General features: G+C 53.3%; 3 protein-coding genes across 3 annotated transcripts; 2 read left to right on the forward strand and 1 right to left on the reverse strand.

Annotated features, from left to right (window-relative positions):
- Positions 1-2,722: 2,722 nt before the first annotated feature.
- Positions 2,723-3,407, reverse strand: J4E83_009659 (uncharacterized protein; the record flags this gene model as incomplete). The annotated part of the gene is made up of 2 exons (XM_049336544.1): positions 2,723-3,330; positions 3,377-3,407. 2 exons carry the CDS (start codon positions 3,405-3,407, stop codon positions 2,723-2,725), a joined length of 639 nt encoding a protein of 212 aa, XP_049184325.1.
- A 5,288-nt stretch (positions 3,408-8,695) lies between these two features.
- On the forward strand, positions 8,696-10,380 carry J4E83_009660 (uncharacterized protein; the record flags this gene model as incomplete). The annotated part of the gene is made up of 3 exons (XM_049336545.1): positions 8,696-8,841; positions 8,892-10,234; positions 10,283-10,380. 3 exons carry the CDS (start codon positions 8,696-8,698, stop codon positions 10,378-10,380), a joined length of 1,587 nt encoding a protein of 528 aa, XP_049184326.1.
- Positions 10,381-10,937: 557 nt separating this feature from the next.
- Positions 10,938-13,739, forward strand: J4E83_009661 (uncharacterized protein; the record flags this gene model as incomplete). Its single annotated transcript, XM_049336546.1, has 1 exon — positions 10,938-13,739. One exon carries the CDS (start codon positions 10,938-10,940, stop codon positions 13,737-13,739), a length of 2,802 nt encoding a protein of 933 aa, XP_049184327.1.
- Positions 13,740-13,807: the final 68 nt, after the last annotated feature.

The following is a 13,807-nucleotide window of genomic DNA, read 5'->3' on the forward strand; positions in this document are numbered from 1 at the left end:
GGTATCGGGTTGACAGTAGAGGGGGATGAAGTTGTGGACACGGCTGGGTTGACCCGGGTCCTGAAACTTCGTGCCTTCGGTACATGTCGGTTTGAAAGTGAAGGGAGTGGTGAGCGGCGGGACAGTACTGAATGTGTTTACTAGCGGATATTGGTCTCCTGATACTGTATAGATGGCAAGAGAAGCATCATCGATGTTTGATGACATGACAGCAACTCTGTGGACAACAGTTCCCGGATGGACGTAGAAACATTGTAATAAGCCCACGTCAAGTATTTGCCAGGGCTGGATACATTGCTCATAACGGGTCGGTGGCGACGTTCCAAATGCGTAAAAGAGCGCGCCGCTACCCTATGCGTGGTGGCTCGATGAGCCGCATCTGATTTGTGAAGGGAGCTGTGCCACATGTGTGCAGGATTGAGGGCGTTGAGGGACGTGCCACGTCTTTGTCCAGGAACTGTACGTTCGATATTGCTGGGCTCTAATAGGTCGACGGCGATTGGCAAAGGGCGGGAAAGCACACAGGGATCTACTCCATGCGGCATTGGCCAATGTTACGGGATACGGTATCGCTTGCGTGCCTGAAAAGCGCAATCCTTGCTGTGCACTACGATTTTAGCAAGCAATACATCGAGAGTAGATACGTGTTGCGTACGCGTTGCAGAGAGAATGTCCACCATCATTATACAAGCTTCCTCCACCCATGCATGTCAACCCAGGATAAACCTGAAGACCCTGGGAAGCCTATATCAACGTTAGGTCACACAATCTGCATCATTCCATCTTGATGTAGTCTGCAGGCCTATTGAGCCTTTTCCTGTACGGGGTGCACATGGACTCAGCACCAATCTTTCATCCTCTTTCTTCTAAGCATCTCTAACACAATCGGCCTATAGCAAATCGTAAATCCGAAGGCTTCCCAGTAGAGGGAGCGTACCTCATCCATTCTGTCGGCTAAGCCCTCTGCTTTTGCACCCACTCTGGCTGCTCATTTTGTTTAGCGAACTTTTGATCAAGGGCGCGTTGCTTCAAGACTTTTTTCCTGTACATTACAAATCCAGCAATACCCATCAGTATTACCGCGATGGCAGTTCCTAAGCCTATGCCAGCCTTAGCGCGAGCGTTGAGCCCAAAATCGGAGTTATCGGCCTTTTCTTTGGAGTGTGGTGCCACCGATGATGACGACGATGTTAACGTTACCGAGGTGAATTTGGTTCGAGCTGACGGTGCTGCCGTGTCTTTCGTAACGGCCATTGTTGCAGTCGACGTAAAAGAGGAATCAGATGACGTGCTTTCTGCAATAACAGTTGCGGGTTCTGCGCTCATGCCGATGGCAAACCTCTCTTCCAACGTCGCCGCGTAGTCGGCATCGAATTTGGACAAGTCGGACTCCATCCAGTAGATAAGCATGTTCCTATCTACTATTTCTCCCCGGCTGAGTACGGTAGTGGTGGTTCTATGCTCACGGCCAGTTCCGGCCCAGGGGTCCAATGCGGTGATGGGTGTGATGAACGATGAAAAGCAGTAAAAGGAGCCCTCGATGGTTTCTGTGTTCGTCCAACCACTGCCATCGGTGTTAGCAAAAGTGCGCTTTGCTCAAGTCATGACTCTTTTGTATATAGCCGTGCCCTAGGTTCATGGTACGACGTACTTTTTACAACAGGCGGCACCCCATGCGCGAAGTCCGCCTGCTGTCCACCCCGGTGTTCTATACTCAGCTACGTCAACGATGTGGTAGTCACTGAGCACTGTACCCGGACTGTGCGTATAGCTTCCGCCAGGTAAACAGTTGCTAGCTGGCCCATTCCCTACAGTGGTGTCACCCGAGGTAAGGATTGTCCATTCATTGGTGCAATGAGATGGAGTCGTAAATGGAGTCGTGAGCGGTGGCCAAGTGACTATAGCGTTCGAAGATGTCGTCGGAAAGAATTGTCCTGGTGATACCGTTTTGATGGTAAGGCGAGCAGTCAAAAGACCTGCCATGATGCACAGCTTACGGTTGGGGTGAGGATGAAGTTAATATGAGATCGAGTCTGTTATATCACTCTAGTTTAGCAGCCTTTGTAGAGAACCTCCATTGAAACCACAACGCGTCGGTGATGGCGATCTCTCTAACCGATACCGGTGTACCAACGCGTCACAAACCGCGCTTTTGGCCCTTGCATACAACTTAATCTGCGGGAATAACTGTGTCTTGAACGCGCAAGGAACATAAATGGCGGTAAGTGCCTGCCATTGGTCATTGTGTTGTGACCAGAACTGTGCCGCATGACGTTCCCGCAGCCTCCTGCCTAGTTCCGCCGCATTTGGCAGCGGACAGATGGGAGACAAAGAACTGTACCGAAGGGCGGAAAGAAATGTAACCCGGACTATATATACAATAGCTCCCAGCGCTACAGGATAGAACAGTAGAGTGTCGATGGATACCGACCAACAAGCTGAAGGGACGTCGAACTCGGACTAGCCTTTGTGACTAAACAGAAGCAGTGGGTGCAATGAGAAGGGACAGGTGGCTATCGCGATGTTCCTGCTCTTAATAGACTTTGAAAGCAGAGCGAACGTCCATCACCACCCCTGGCAATGCTGTAAAAAGAACCATGAAATGTAGAGTGTCGGGTGTGCACAGACCAACGAGATCGCATCCCTTATCTGTCAAACTCGTCGAGTTCCAACTGCATTATCTCGATGTGGGGATATAGAGGTCGCCGTCGGCAAGGTGGAGTTATGCAGCGCGTGTCTGCACGAGTTCAGGTTGTTCGTTCTGTAAAGCAGCTTTACGGTCAAGCCTCGCCTTCTTGCGAACGTATCTCCTGTACAGTATAAGTCCGGCGACAACCATCAGGATAGCGGCGACAGCGGTGCCCACGCCTATGCCTGCCTTTGCGGCGATACTGAGATCCGGTTTGGATGAATTTTCGCCACCATCGTCCGCCGGAGAAGTAGATGAAGTGGATTGGCTGCGGTCTGACGGAGGCGCCGTTTCGGAGGTGGCTGTTGGCGTAAAGTCGATGTCGAGTCTCTTGGCTAGTGTTGCCGCATATCCAGGATCAAATTTTGACAGGTCGGTCTCTTGCCAGTAGACTATCATGGGGGCCATCAACTGAACTCCCTCGCTTATCTCTCTTGGCTCTTCTCCAGCTGGATCGCTGATGAGGGCGGGGTAGGCGTTGGAAGGATATAGCGCGGTGACGGGTGTGCTGAAGCTGGAACTGCAAGCGCTCGCTGTCGCGTCTGATGCCAACATGCCGCTATTGTCCTCGTCAGCTTGAATGCTTGGGCTTTCAGGTAACAGGATTAGCTCTGTGATGGCTGGATCCATAGACGTACTCCCTACAACAAACAGCACCCCATGCGCGTGAACCCCCTGGCGTCCAACCTGTAGTTCTGTATTCGGCCAGTGCAACCATATGGTAATTGGTGATACATGTGCCTGGGCTATTGTAGTCCCGGGTGCTGTGAGGTAGGCATGATGTGGGAACGGGGTTTGTGAGGACTGTTGGGGTCAACGGATCCTGGATAATCCATTGGTCGGTACATGTCGACGCAAATGTGAAGGAAGTCGGAATTGGCGAGTAATGGTTGAGCTCATCATTGGTTGGAAAGAATCCGCCTGATCGTACAGTGTGGATTGTGAGGCCAGCATCTGCGAGGCCTGCCATGATGACGATTGTCAGACCTTGTGTTGCCAAAGGAAGTCGGAAGTAATTGATGTAGATTCGAAAGGTTATCACAGATGAGCTATCTGCGAGGACCGGGTACTTCAATGACACAGCGTGTCGGTGGCGTCCGGGCTGCCGTTACCAACCCAAAACAGAATGCGTTATGTTCTCCTGCATGGTGATTCGATCCTCGATGTCTCATTCGCAGAGACAACTACGCCGTATATGCGCATGAGGCAGAGCTTGGTGTGGCCCGTGGAAAGTCTCGAATCATTGGCTGTTGGGCGTTGCCTGGTGCTGTGCCGCATCTTCATCCCGCCTCCTCGCGTTGAGCTCCGTTTGACCCTGGCTGCCCATTCAAGGAGCAACCTGTACTGTTACCTGGAAGTCTACGATACCTTGCTGATCTAAGTTTGTAGAATGTTGAGGCAATGTAACCTTCTTAGCATTTCTTATAGCTGTACTTCGCGGAGGTGTGTGTCCAGTCCTCCCCTTGGATAGGGCGCTGGCGGAATGACGGTAAGCCAACAAATGCATAATATCGGTCGGAACTGGTATATTAAGGTTGGTGTTGGTTATCGAGCGGCCGTTGCGAATGTCCGCTGCGTCGTATCAATCCGCCGTCGATCAATGGGAGGTGCAACCATCCACGTTCTTCTCTTCTGCTCACAAATGCCCGTACGAAATTGAATTACTTCCTTCTCTTTATCGTGATATCCCACCAAGCCTAGCCCGGCCTTCACACTTCCATCTCCAACAACTAGCGGCGAGAGCGCCTACTCTCAGCACTTCCAGTTATGCAGCGCTTGTCTGAACGAACTCAGGTTGTTCGTTCTGTAAACTCGACTTGCGGTCGAGCTTCGCCTTCCGAGCTCGTGTCCTGTAGAGCAAGAAAGCACCAGCACACAGTAGTATTACTCCCACGACCACTCCAACGCCAATCCCTGCTTTGGCGCCGCTAGTGAGAGCCGGGTTGGAAGAGTCGGCAGCCTCAACAGAGTTTGATTTTGCCGGCGCCGTGGCTGATGCATATTGGCTTCGATTTGGTGGTGACGCTGTCTCGGCTATGAATCGTGCGGTCGATGTGGGTGTGGGCGTAAATGTGTTGCTCGGGAGCAAGACCTCTGCGAGCGATGACGCATAATCTCGATCGAAGTTTGACAAGTCGGACTCTTGCCAGTATACTAGCATCGCGTCCATGTACATGACCCCGCTGGTGACTACGGTGGCATTGTCTCTAGAATCCTCGTCAAAGGCGGTGAATGTAACAGTCGAGCCGTCGTCGTACGTAGAAGTACCAGGAATTCGTTTTGGAAAGTATGCAGTGACAGGCGTGCTGAAGACAGATGTGCACGTTTCGCGAGACCAGGCGAAACCACTATCAGTTGTCAGCACATTTTCAGGTTGACTGATAAATAAGAGGACCTTCGGCAGCAGTCTGCTCCCCAGACTCGTGGCCCGCCTGACACATCTGGCGTTGTTCTAAATTCCACCAAATTGGCTATTTGGTATCCATCAAGGCATGTGCCTGGGCTATTGATAGCTTGACCGCCCGACGGTTGGCAAGAGCTGGGAATGGAAAGCGAGAGAAGGCTCGGGTTGGGAACCTCTCCGTTGATTCTCCAATTCTCGGTGCAAGTCGTGGAGTATGTAAAATGGGTCGTGAGTGGCTCAAAAGAGACTGTACCACCTGCCGTTGGCCAAAAACGACCCGGAGAGACGGTGTAGAGTTCATTGTAAACGTCTTCGATACCCGCCATAGTGCGCAGTGGGCGATCATGCAACAGAGGCTTGAACTGAATAATAAGAAACGTGAAATAAGAGACGATGTGCGCGACGAAGAAGAGCTGAGTGCTCCATCACGACGCGTTGGTCGCGACTCGCAATAAGTCGCCTGCCGTCATGCGCATGCCGTATCGGGTAAGGTTAATATCTCCTGCGTGGTGATTCAATTCTCCAATTTTGATTCGTAGAGACGAGCGTGCCGTGTGGCCAGCAATGAACGTCGTGGAAGGTCCCGGTCATTGCGTGTTTGGGTGTGATCAGAGCTGTGCCACATCTTGGCCTTGTGACGAGCTGACGGGAGTAACGAGACGCAAACAGCGGTATAGGAAGGTAGAACACGGGTCCTGGCCGCATCGAGCCCTAACAGTTCGCTGAAATAGATTCATGAACATGCAATACAGATAAGAGGCCATCTGATCTTTGACGCTGCGAGAACATGTTTAGACAGGACTTGGGCCTTCCTCGCGTCTGAGTCAGGAGTGCTGGGTAAGTCTCGGATAGTTGAGATGAACGTACTCCTAAATGAGAGGCACAGTTAAGATTGCGGGTTGGTCGTCACGGAGACAGCTTGAACTATGCCGTGATACTGGAGCGTCGAACGACAGCCGCGAGTGGTCCGTGAGTTCGAATGGATCGACGTCGCCTCTCATTGACATGAGCGGCTGGGTTCCAGAGGCATGTTCCCGATGTGGAGATATGATGAGGATGCAAGCAGGTAATGGAGTGCGTGTAATTGTATAACCACCTACGACATGGTTGTTGTTCAGGTTAGGAAGGCGATGGCAGGCAGCAGCTTACGCCGCTACTAGTAGCCAATCAAGTGGTTTCCGGGGTCCTCTTAGCGCGACTTTTCGGGCCCGAATGTGTTCGAACAAGAAGAGCCGCTGACCGCTTTACGTGCTTCTTAAATCTCCTTCTTCTCGCGAGCAGCTATTTTGTTTACAAAGCTGACCACTCTATACACCATGCATCTGCTAGATTTGCCGTTGGAGCTTTTGCATGAAATCCTTGGCTGGGCGATCTTAGTGCGGGGAACGAAGCGCGGCCTTCGATTACGGCTTGTGAATAGTAAGCTTCCCTCTACATCTTGTGCGCAGGTACCTGTGCTAACGAGCGGCTATAGAGATTTTTGATGGGGAAATTATGAGGGTACTTGCCCTATACAAGCTTCTGGATGCCGAGTTCCGGCCGCTGTTACATCTTAGCAAGGAGGCTGCACCTACTATGTTGATAGCTTATCTTGAGCGCCGGGTATTGAACGAGCAATGTGACGGAGCTCCTGTTCTACTCTGGATCCGCAGCGTCGCCAACCGTCTCAGTCAAGAGACTGACGATGAGCGAAACGAGCACGACTACATTCGTCAGCTATGCCCCCTTGTGTTGGAGAAATTCAACCGTCTAGACGAACTATGGACGACCGACCTAGCTGAGCATTGGCGTGAAGCCCACTTACCTGAGCACTGGCATGACGGGCGTTTATATGATAACGATCTGGACACCGATGTCTATATTGCTGCCCTGTACACACAGACACTCCCTGTTGTCGCGAGATGGACCCTCCACGGGAAACATTTCAATAAACCAAGTTGGCTCTTTGGTTCGGGATGCTTCCACGCTGGTAGGTTCAGCAATCACGAGGTTCTTGCCGCTATGCTGAACTTGAGGTATGACTATGACTTTCAGTATATGCGAATGCGCTTGCTCATCGAGGCCGCCAAGTATGGGCGTGTAGAGACGACGCAGTTCTTGTGGAATTTCCAGGCCGTGGAACGTCCGTGGATGCTTGACAGAAAGACCAAGAGACCTTCCTACTGGTGTCAGAACGAACGAGCGTTGGCTGCGCTGGACACACCCAGTTTGGAGATTTATGACTTCCTTGTCAAGAAGCGAATAGAACACTGCGTTACCAGAACGTTTGGTGTTGAGGAATACACGGCGTTCTTAGTGCGTAGCGCGAGGAATGGGTGGGTGGATATAACAGTGCATTATCTTGCACTTGGCGCCCGTGTAGACGGCTTTGGTTCGTCTAGTGAGTACGAGAAGCGACCCCTTCTAGGCGCTTGTCGGAACGGACATGAGGAAGTAGTTCGGGTGTTGCTAGGACATGGTGCGGATACATGTAAACCGGCGTTGGAGACAGCAGTACGGTATGGACAGTTTGCTGTTGTTTCTCTTCTTCTAGAGTACAATGCAGAGATAGGGAACGCTCTAGCTGAAGCAGTTGGTAGAGGGTATCGAACTATTGCTGGTAAATTATTGGCATGCGGTAGTTACGGCCGGGAGGAACTGCAAAGCCTGCAAAGTCGAGCGCTTGAGATTGAGGATGAGGCAACTTTTCGAGATCTGCTAGAGTATACTAGGGTTAGCGAGGCGGCATAGAGTGCATTGTGAGCACGGAGAAGGGGTTAGCCTTATTTGCCTCGTATATTTGCATCTGACAATGTTCGCTTTGTCGACAGGTACCTCGTGGTTTGCAAGAAAGTTCTGACTTGAGGATCTGATGGCATACTTCATCGAATGGCGACCAATCTAAGGAGCTTGCGGAGATGTTTGCGCAATGCGTGATCATTGGGTCCAGATTGATTCACGCAATGTCGTTGATGAGCGACCAATTCCTAGACGCATGTTCCCGATGTATGGATGTGGACATCTTCGGATCAATTCCCCGTCGACTAGAGATGGCTAGATAATACCGTGATTACTGGAGTGTCGCACGTGTGGTACACAAGACAGAGAAGACGAATAGCCGATGGGCCGAAGAGCAACTACCGGCACGTAGTCGGACGCGGACGACACGGTAATTTGGACGACGCGCTAGGACGCGATAAGAGGAATGAGCTGTCAGGTATCAGAGGCGCCAGAGGACGTGGTGTTGAGACGTGGGCTGCGAAGGGTGCGGACGAGCGCGCAGTAGCTGAATAGCGAGCGCACCATTGGCTACCGGGAGGACATGCGCATGCACCGATCCGTTCCGTTGAGGTGTGTGTGTGCATGTTCCTGGGTTGTGGAGTCGTGGTTCGCTGGCATGGCGTCAGCAGCGCCGGCGCCGATTGCGGGCGCGAACATGGACTTTCTGACTCAGGCCCCACTAAAAGACATTGAGAATTCCCTCACTCCGCTGCTCCAGACTTCACACGACACAACACACGTCATATACTGAGAATAACACGTCTTCCATACATCATTGGTATATACCAACATCTAGGAAACTTTACCTCGCCAATTGCTTGGAGAAACCACAGAACACCACCATGTCTGCATACACAAACGGAACCACACACCAGTCCGAGCGGATAGCTCACACGGAAGAGAAGCACCTACCTGGAGGCTGGGTTGTCCTCAAGTTCGGGGGCACGAGCGTGGGCAAGTTTGCGGAGAACATAGCGGGCATCGTCAAGTGCGACCCATCCCAACCCCCACCAGATGGAAGGCGCTGACAGTAAACAGAGCTGGTCTTGCGACGAACCGCGCCGCCATTGTCTGCTCCGCACGCAGCAGCAACACCAAGCTCGAGGGAACCACCAACCGCCTCCTTCGCGCCGCCCGCGCTGCCGAAAAGCCCAACCACCGCGGTTATGACGAGATCGTCGAGGCCATCCGCACCGACCACATCCAGGCCGGCAAGGACATCCTGAGGAACCCGGACATCCTGGCGTCGTACACGGAGGAGGTCAATGCCGAGTGTGAGAGCCTCGTCAAGATCTTGGAATCCGCGCAGCACCTGGAGGAAGTCACGAACCGCGCCGAGGACAAGATCATCAGCAAGGGCGAGAAGCTGAGCTGCCGCTACATGGCCGCCATCCTGAACGATCGCGGCACCCCGGCCCAGTTTGTCGACCTCAGCGACATCGTCAGGCTCCACGCGCCTATCAAGGGCGGGCTCAACGACAAGTTCTACAAGGATCTGGCCGAGGACCTGGGCAAAGAGGTGGCAGCATGCGGCGACAAGGTGCCTGTTATTACCGGATACTTTGGCAACGTGCCCGGCGGACTGCTCAACTCCATTGGACGTGGATACACCGACCTCTGCGCTGCCTTAGTGGCCGTCGGTACCCAGGCCAAGGAGCTCCAGGTCTGGAAGGAGGTGGACGGCATCTTCACGGCAGACCCCCGCAAGGTCCCTACGGCCGCCCTTCTCCCCACCGTCACGCCCTCGGAGGCTGCTGAGCTGACCTTTTACGGGTCCGAGGTCATCCACCCCTTCACCATGGAGCAGGTCATCCGCGCCCGCATCCCTATCCGTATCAAGAACGTCATGAACCCGCGCAATGCCGGTACCATTATCTTCCCGGATAACCTGAAGGACATCGACGGTCGTGCGCCCCTGAAAGACGGGAAGCTGTTCCGCACTCGTTCCGCGAGCCTCCTCACCCAGCTGGAAGGCCCCAAGCGCCCTACTGCCGTCACCATCAAGCACAACATCGTCGTGCTGAACGTGCACAGCAACAAGCGCACCCGAGCCCATGGTTTCTTAATGAACATCTTCAGCATCCTCGACCGATGGCACCTTTCTGTCGACCTCATCTCTTCTTCCGAGGTCCACGTGTCCATGGCTCTCCATTCCGAGTCTGCCCTTCTGAGTGGCGGGGGTGAGGATGAGTACAAGATCCAGAGCAAGGATCTCCAAGGTGCCGTCAACGACCTTGGCCAGCTCGGCACCATTGACATCGTGCCTGATATGGCCATTGTGAGCTTGGTCGGTAAGCAACTGAAGAACATGATTGGTATCTCTGGTAGATTCTTCAGCGTGTTGGGACAGAACAACATCAACATCGAGATGATTTCTCAGGGTACGTCTTTCTCTATCTCAATGCCGCTTCATTGCTAACATCTACCAGGCGCCAGCGAGATCAACATCTCCTGTGTCATTGAAGAGCGCGAGGCCGACCGCGCTCTCAATGTTGTACATACAAACCTTTTTACTTTCTTAGACTAGACGTCGCATTCGCATTAGCGGAGTTGGATACCACCTAGACAAAATTTACAGGTCAATATTATATTTACACATCCGTTTCACTTTCACCGCCATGCTGTCAGCCATTCCCATTCGCTTGATTCGCTCAACGCCTTAGGTCGATATTTCTATCCACCGAGTAAGTTTCACCCCGACTTGCGCGTTTGCTCATGGTAGTAGCGCGTGATAGTCGCACCGCACAACAAATACAATCACAGCGCACCCTCGACCCAAGACCTTTTTCACTTCCGTTGCAAGACACCGCCCTATTCCTTCACAGTGCAAGTGAGGGACATGTGACGGAATTCCCCCATCAAGTCGCAAATCTTTCCCACGCGGTTGCCTACACTGCGCCGAGCGCAACTCTTGCGATCAGTTAATCCCGTGTCCCCTTCACGCGACCAAACAACCCGGGCGAGGTTATGACACTCAATCTGCTCGCCAGATCGCAGGGATTACCGAGCACGCCGCCAAACACTCCCGTCGCAACCCACGAGACTTTTCCTACTCCGTTCCAACCCAGCGCACACGCCGTCAGAATGCCAGAACGAGTGCTCACAATGGAGCGAGTTTTCTCAAAAGAAGACAGCGCCATATCGCCTGCCACTGGCAAAGCAATCAGTCAACACGAAGCCGCAGGACTGAAGAGCCTGACTAAAGAACAACACCTTCGGTTTTGGGAAGAAGTCATTTATTGGAACAAAGAGCGCTTCCCCGAGGCGAAATGGCGGCAAGCGAAGAAGAATATTTTGCGGGCCAAGAAGGAACACTGTATGAAGGTGCTTGGGTGGTGTCCTCCTCCTCCGCCTGTACACTCGATTGTCACGCCAGGTGGACGGCAACTACTTCTTTACAGTTCGTCTTCATGGACTGCGCCTACGGGTGCACATCCCCTTCGGCCAGCGCATCTTCCGCGCTTCGAGACTGCGAGTCCGACTACACCGCGACCGCGATGGGAGATCTTATCTTCGGGTCCTGGGACGCCTAGGTCGGCTACTGCTGGTCCTATCAAGAACTCTTTCGCGGAAGGTGGGTTCTGGGAGTCACTGATTTCACCGAAGACGCCTGTTACGGCTATACCGATTCCAACGACACCTGTTACCGCCGTCCCGCCTTCGCCATGGCTTCCTAATATTCCTTCTATAGACGCCGAAGCCAAAGCCACCTACGAAGACCTCAAAGCCTCCGTCTCAAAAATGGCCCTCAAGGTCTGCGCAAGCCGCCACACTCTCCGCCGCTCTTTCAACAGCGACAACGACGTCATACACCCTTCCATGGTGCGCCCAAAAGACACTTTTCTCGCCGCTCAACTCACTCTCGGCTCCTTGAAACTACATCAACCTCTGTCGACATACATCGACGCCTCCCTACCCCAGAAACTCGACTCCCACGCCGACGACGAAGCAGCAGGCGCAAAACAATATAGAATCTACCGCCGAGAACAACTGGATGATGTGGATAGCTGGCTGCAGTTTGATGCGCAGACAGGGGAGTTGACTACGATTTTGGAAGCTCAGCGCGATCTACTCAAGATGAACAAGGATAGGCGGAAGAGTAGGGAGATTGCGGTAGGCGAGAAGGGGGTGAAGCTTGCATGGGCTGTAAAGGTTGTGGATGATTGCCAGTACTTCGCCGACATTGCCGCAGATGGCGAAAGTGAAGGTAGCGACGAGGGGTATGAGTACGGTAACTTTGTCAGGAGTCTAGGAGATGGCGATGGCAGTTCTTTACGGTCAAACAGCTCTACGCTCGACCTCACCTTGACACTGACCAACAGCTCCAACGCCCGCAGCAGCGCCACAGAAGACAGTTTCAGCCTAACCCAACGCTCATCCAGCAGCCCCATCAAACCAACCCACGACCCCAGCTCCGACACCTTACCACTCCGCTCACGCAACTACACCCTCTCCAACCTCTTCAACGCCACCAACCCAAACATCTACACACCACCCCCCTCCCACGCCCACAGCATCCGCCGCAGCAACGCCACAGCCACCCCTTCCTCTTCCGCATCTCGCCGTAACCGACAGGGTAGTCTCTGGATCAACACCAGTCTAGCTAACCCTTCTGTCAGTGCGGCTAGTACGATGAGCCCGCAGGAACGTGGGACTAGGCATAAGGGACCCAGTATCGAGGATTTGAGCGGGTGGGCTGAGGAGCTGAAGAAGATGGAGAGGAGGAGGGTGGAGATGAGGGGGGAGGGCAGGCCGGTGGGGGCTGGGAAGCCGAGACAGTTGAGGTGGTTTAGTGGGACTGAGGGAGGTGATAGTGGAGATGAGGGTAGGGTGGGGAAAGAGATGGTTGATAAGAAGGAGGAGGAGGAGGATACGGAGGGCGATGGCTTGACGATTAATGGGTCCGTCCATCCTGCTCTAAGGGGAAGAAGTAGCCACGAAGACGGCTATACCAACGGGTGTACTAACGAAGAAGTGTCACGATGGAAGGAAGGAGTCAGAGGTGCAAGCGGCGGCAGCACCAGCACAGCTAGTTGGCGCTGCGAAACTGCTTCTATCGTCGAACGCGATAGTCGTCCTTCTAGCATCGACATGGATAACGAGGTCTACCATACCGAAGACGAAGACCAAATATCCGACTGCGACTACGACCACAACCACAACCGCAACTCCCTCAACCCATTCGACGAAGCCAACAACCCCTCATATCTCGACGCCTCCGCCTCCGACACCAATGACTCTCCTACAAGAACACCAAGACCGACTACGCCAATCCATCCCCAGCGCACATCCTCCTTATCACCGACACACGCACCGATCAAGATGTCCGCACTATCAACGCTTCGTGCTCCGGCATCGACTCCAGTTATTCATCAGGAAGGAACACTGCGTCTCGATCCACCGCGCCGCCCACCTCCACCGAACCGACCGAACCGACCACCGCCTCCACCAATGCCGTACTGTAATATGAGGCCGCCGGCGCCGCGGCCGACGGCTGGTGAAGGGATGGGCATGCCTATGCCGCGGTATAACAGACAAGCTACTACGTCTTATGAACGGCAGTTGGGTCAGACGTCTGCTGTACCCACATCGTCGTCCTTCATCGAGATGGTTAAACGGCAGGGGCGGGGACAAGACCGGGGTTTTGCGCCATCGGAAGGTACTGGTGAGGAGCAGACTGGAAAACAGAGGAGTGTAAGTAAAGCAAGTCTATTACAGGAAGTTGTGCAGTCACGGGGAGGCGGAGGAGGACAGCATACGCGTATGTGGAGTAAAAGCAGTGGGGAGGCTAAGGACGGTGCGAAGAGTAAAGAAGAAGAGGAGTGGGACGAAGAATTGAAACGGATGGAGGGGAGGGAGAGGGCTCGGCAGATTAGTAATTCGTAGATCCAGTGGAAAGCCTCATGGTATGCATGGCCAGCTGGATGAGATAAGGACACTGAATGTGTCATGTC

This window comes from Alternaria metachromatica (genome assembly GCF_023757995.1).
Source record: "Alternaria metachromatica strain BMP 0045 chromosome Unknown scaffold_35, whole genome shotgun sequence".
Classification (NCBI taxonomy): Eukaryota; Fungi; Ascomycota; class Dothideomycetes; order Pleosporales; family Pleosporaceae; genus Alternaria; species Alternaria metachromatica.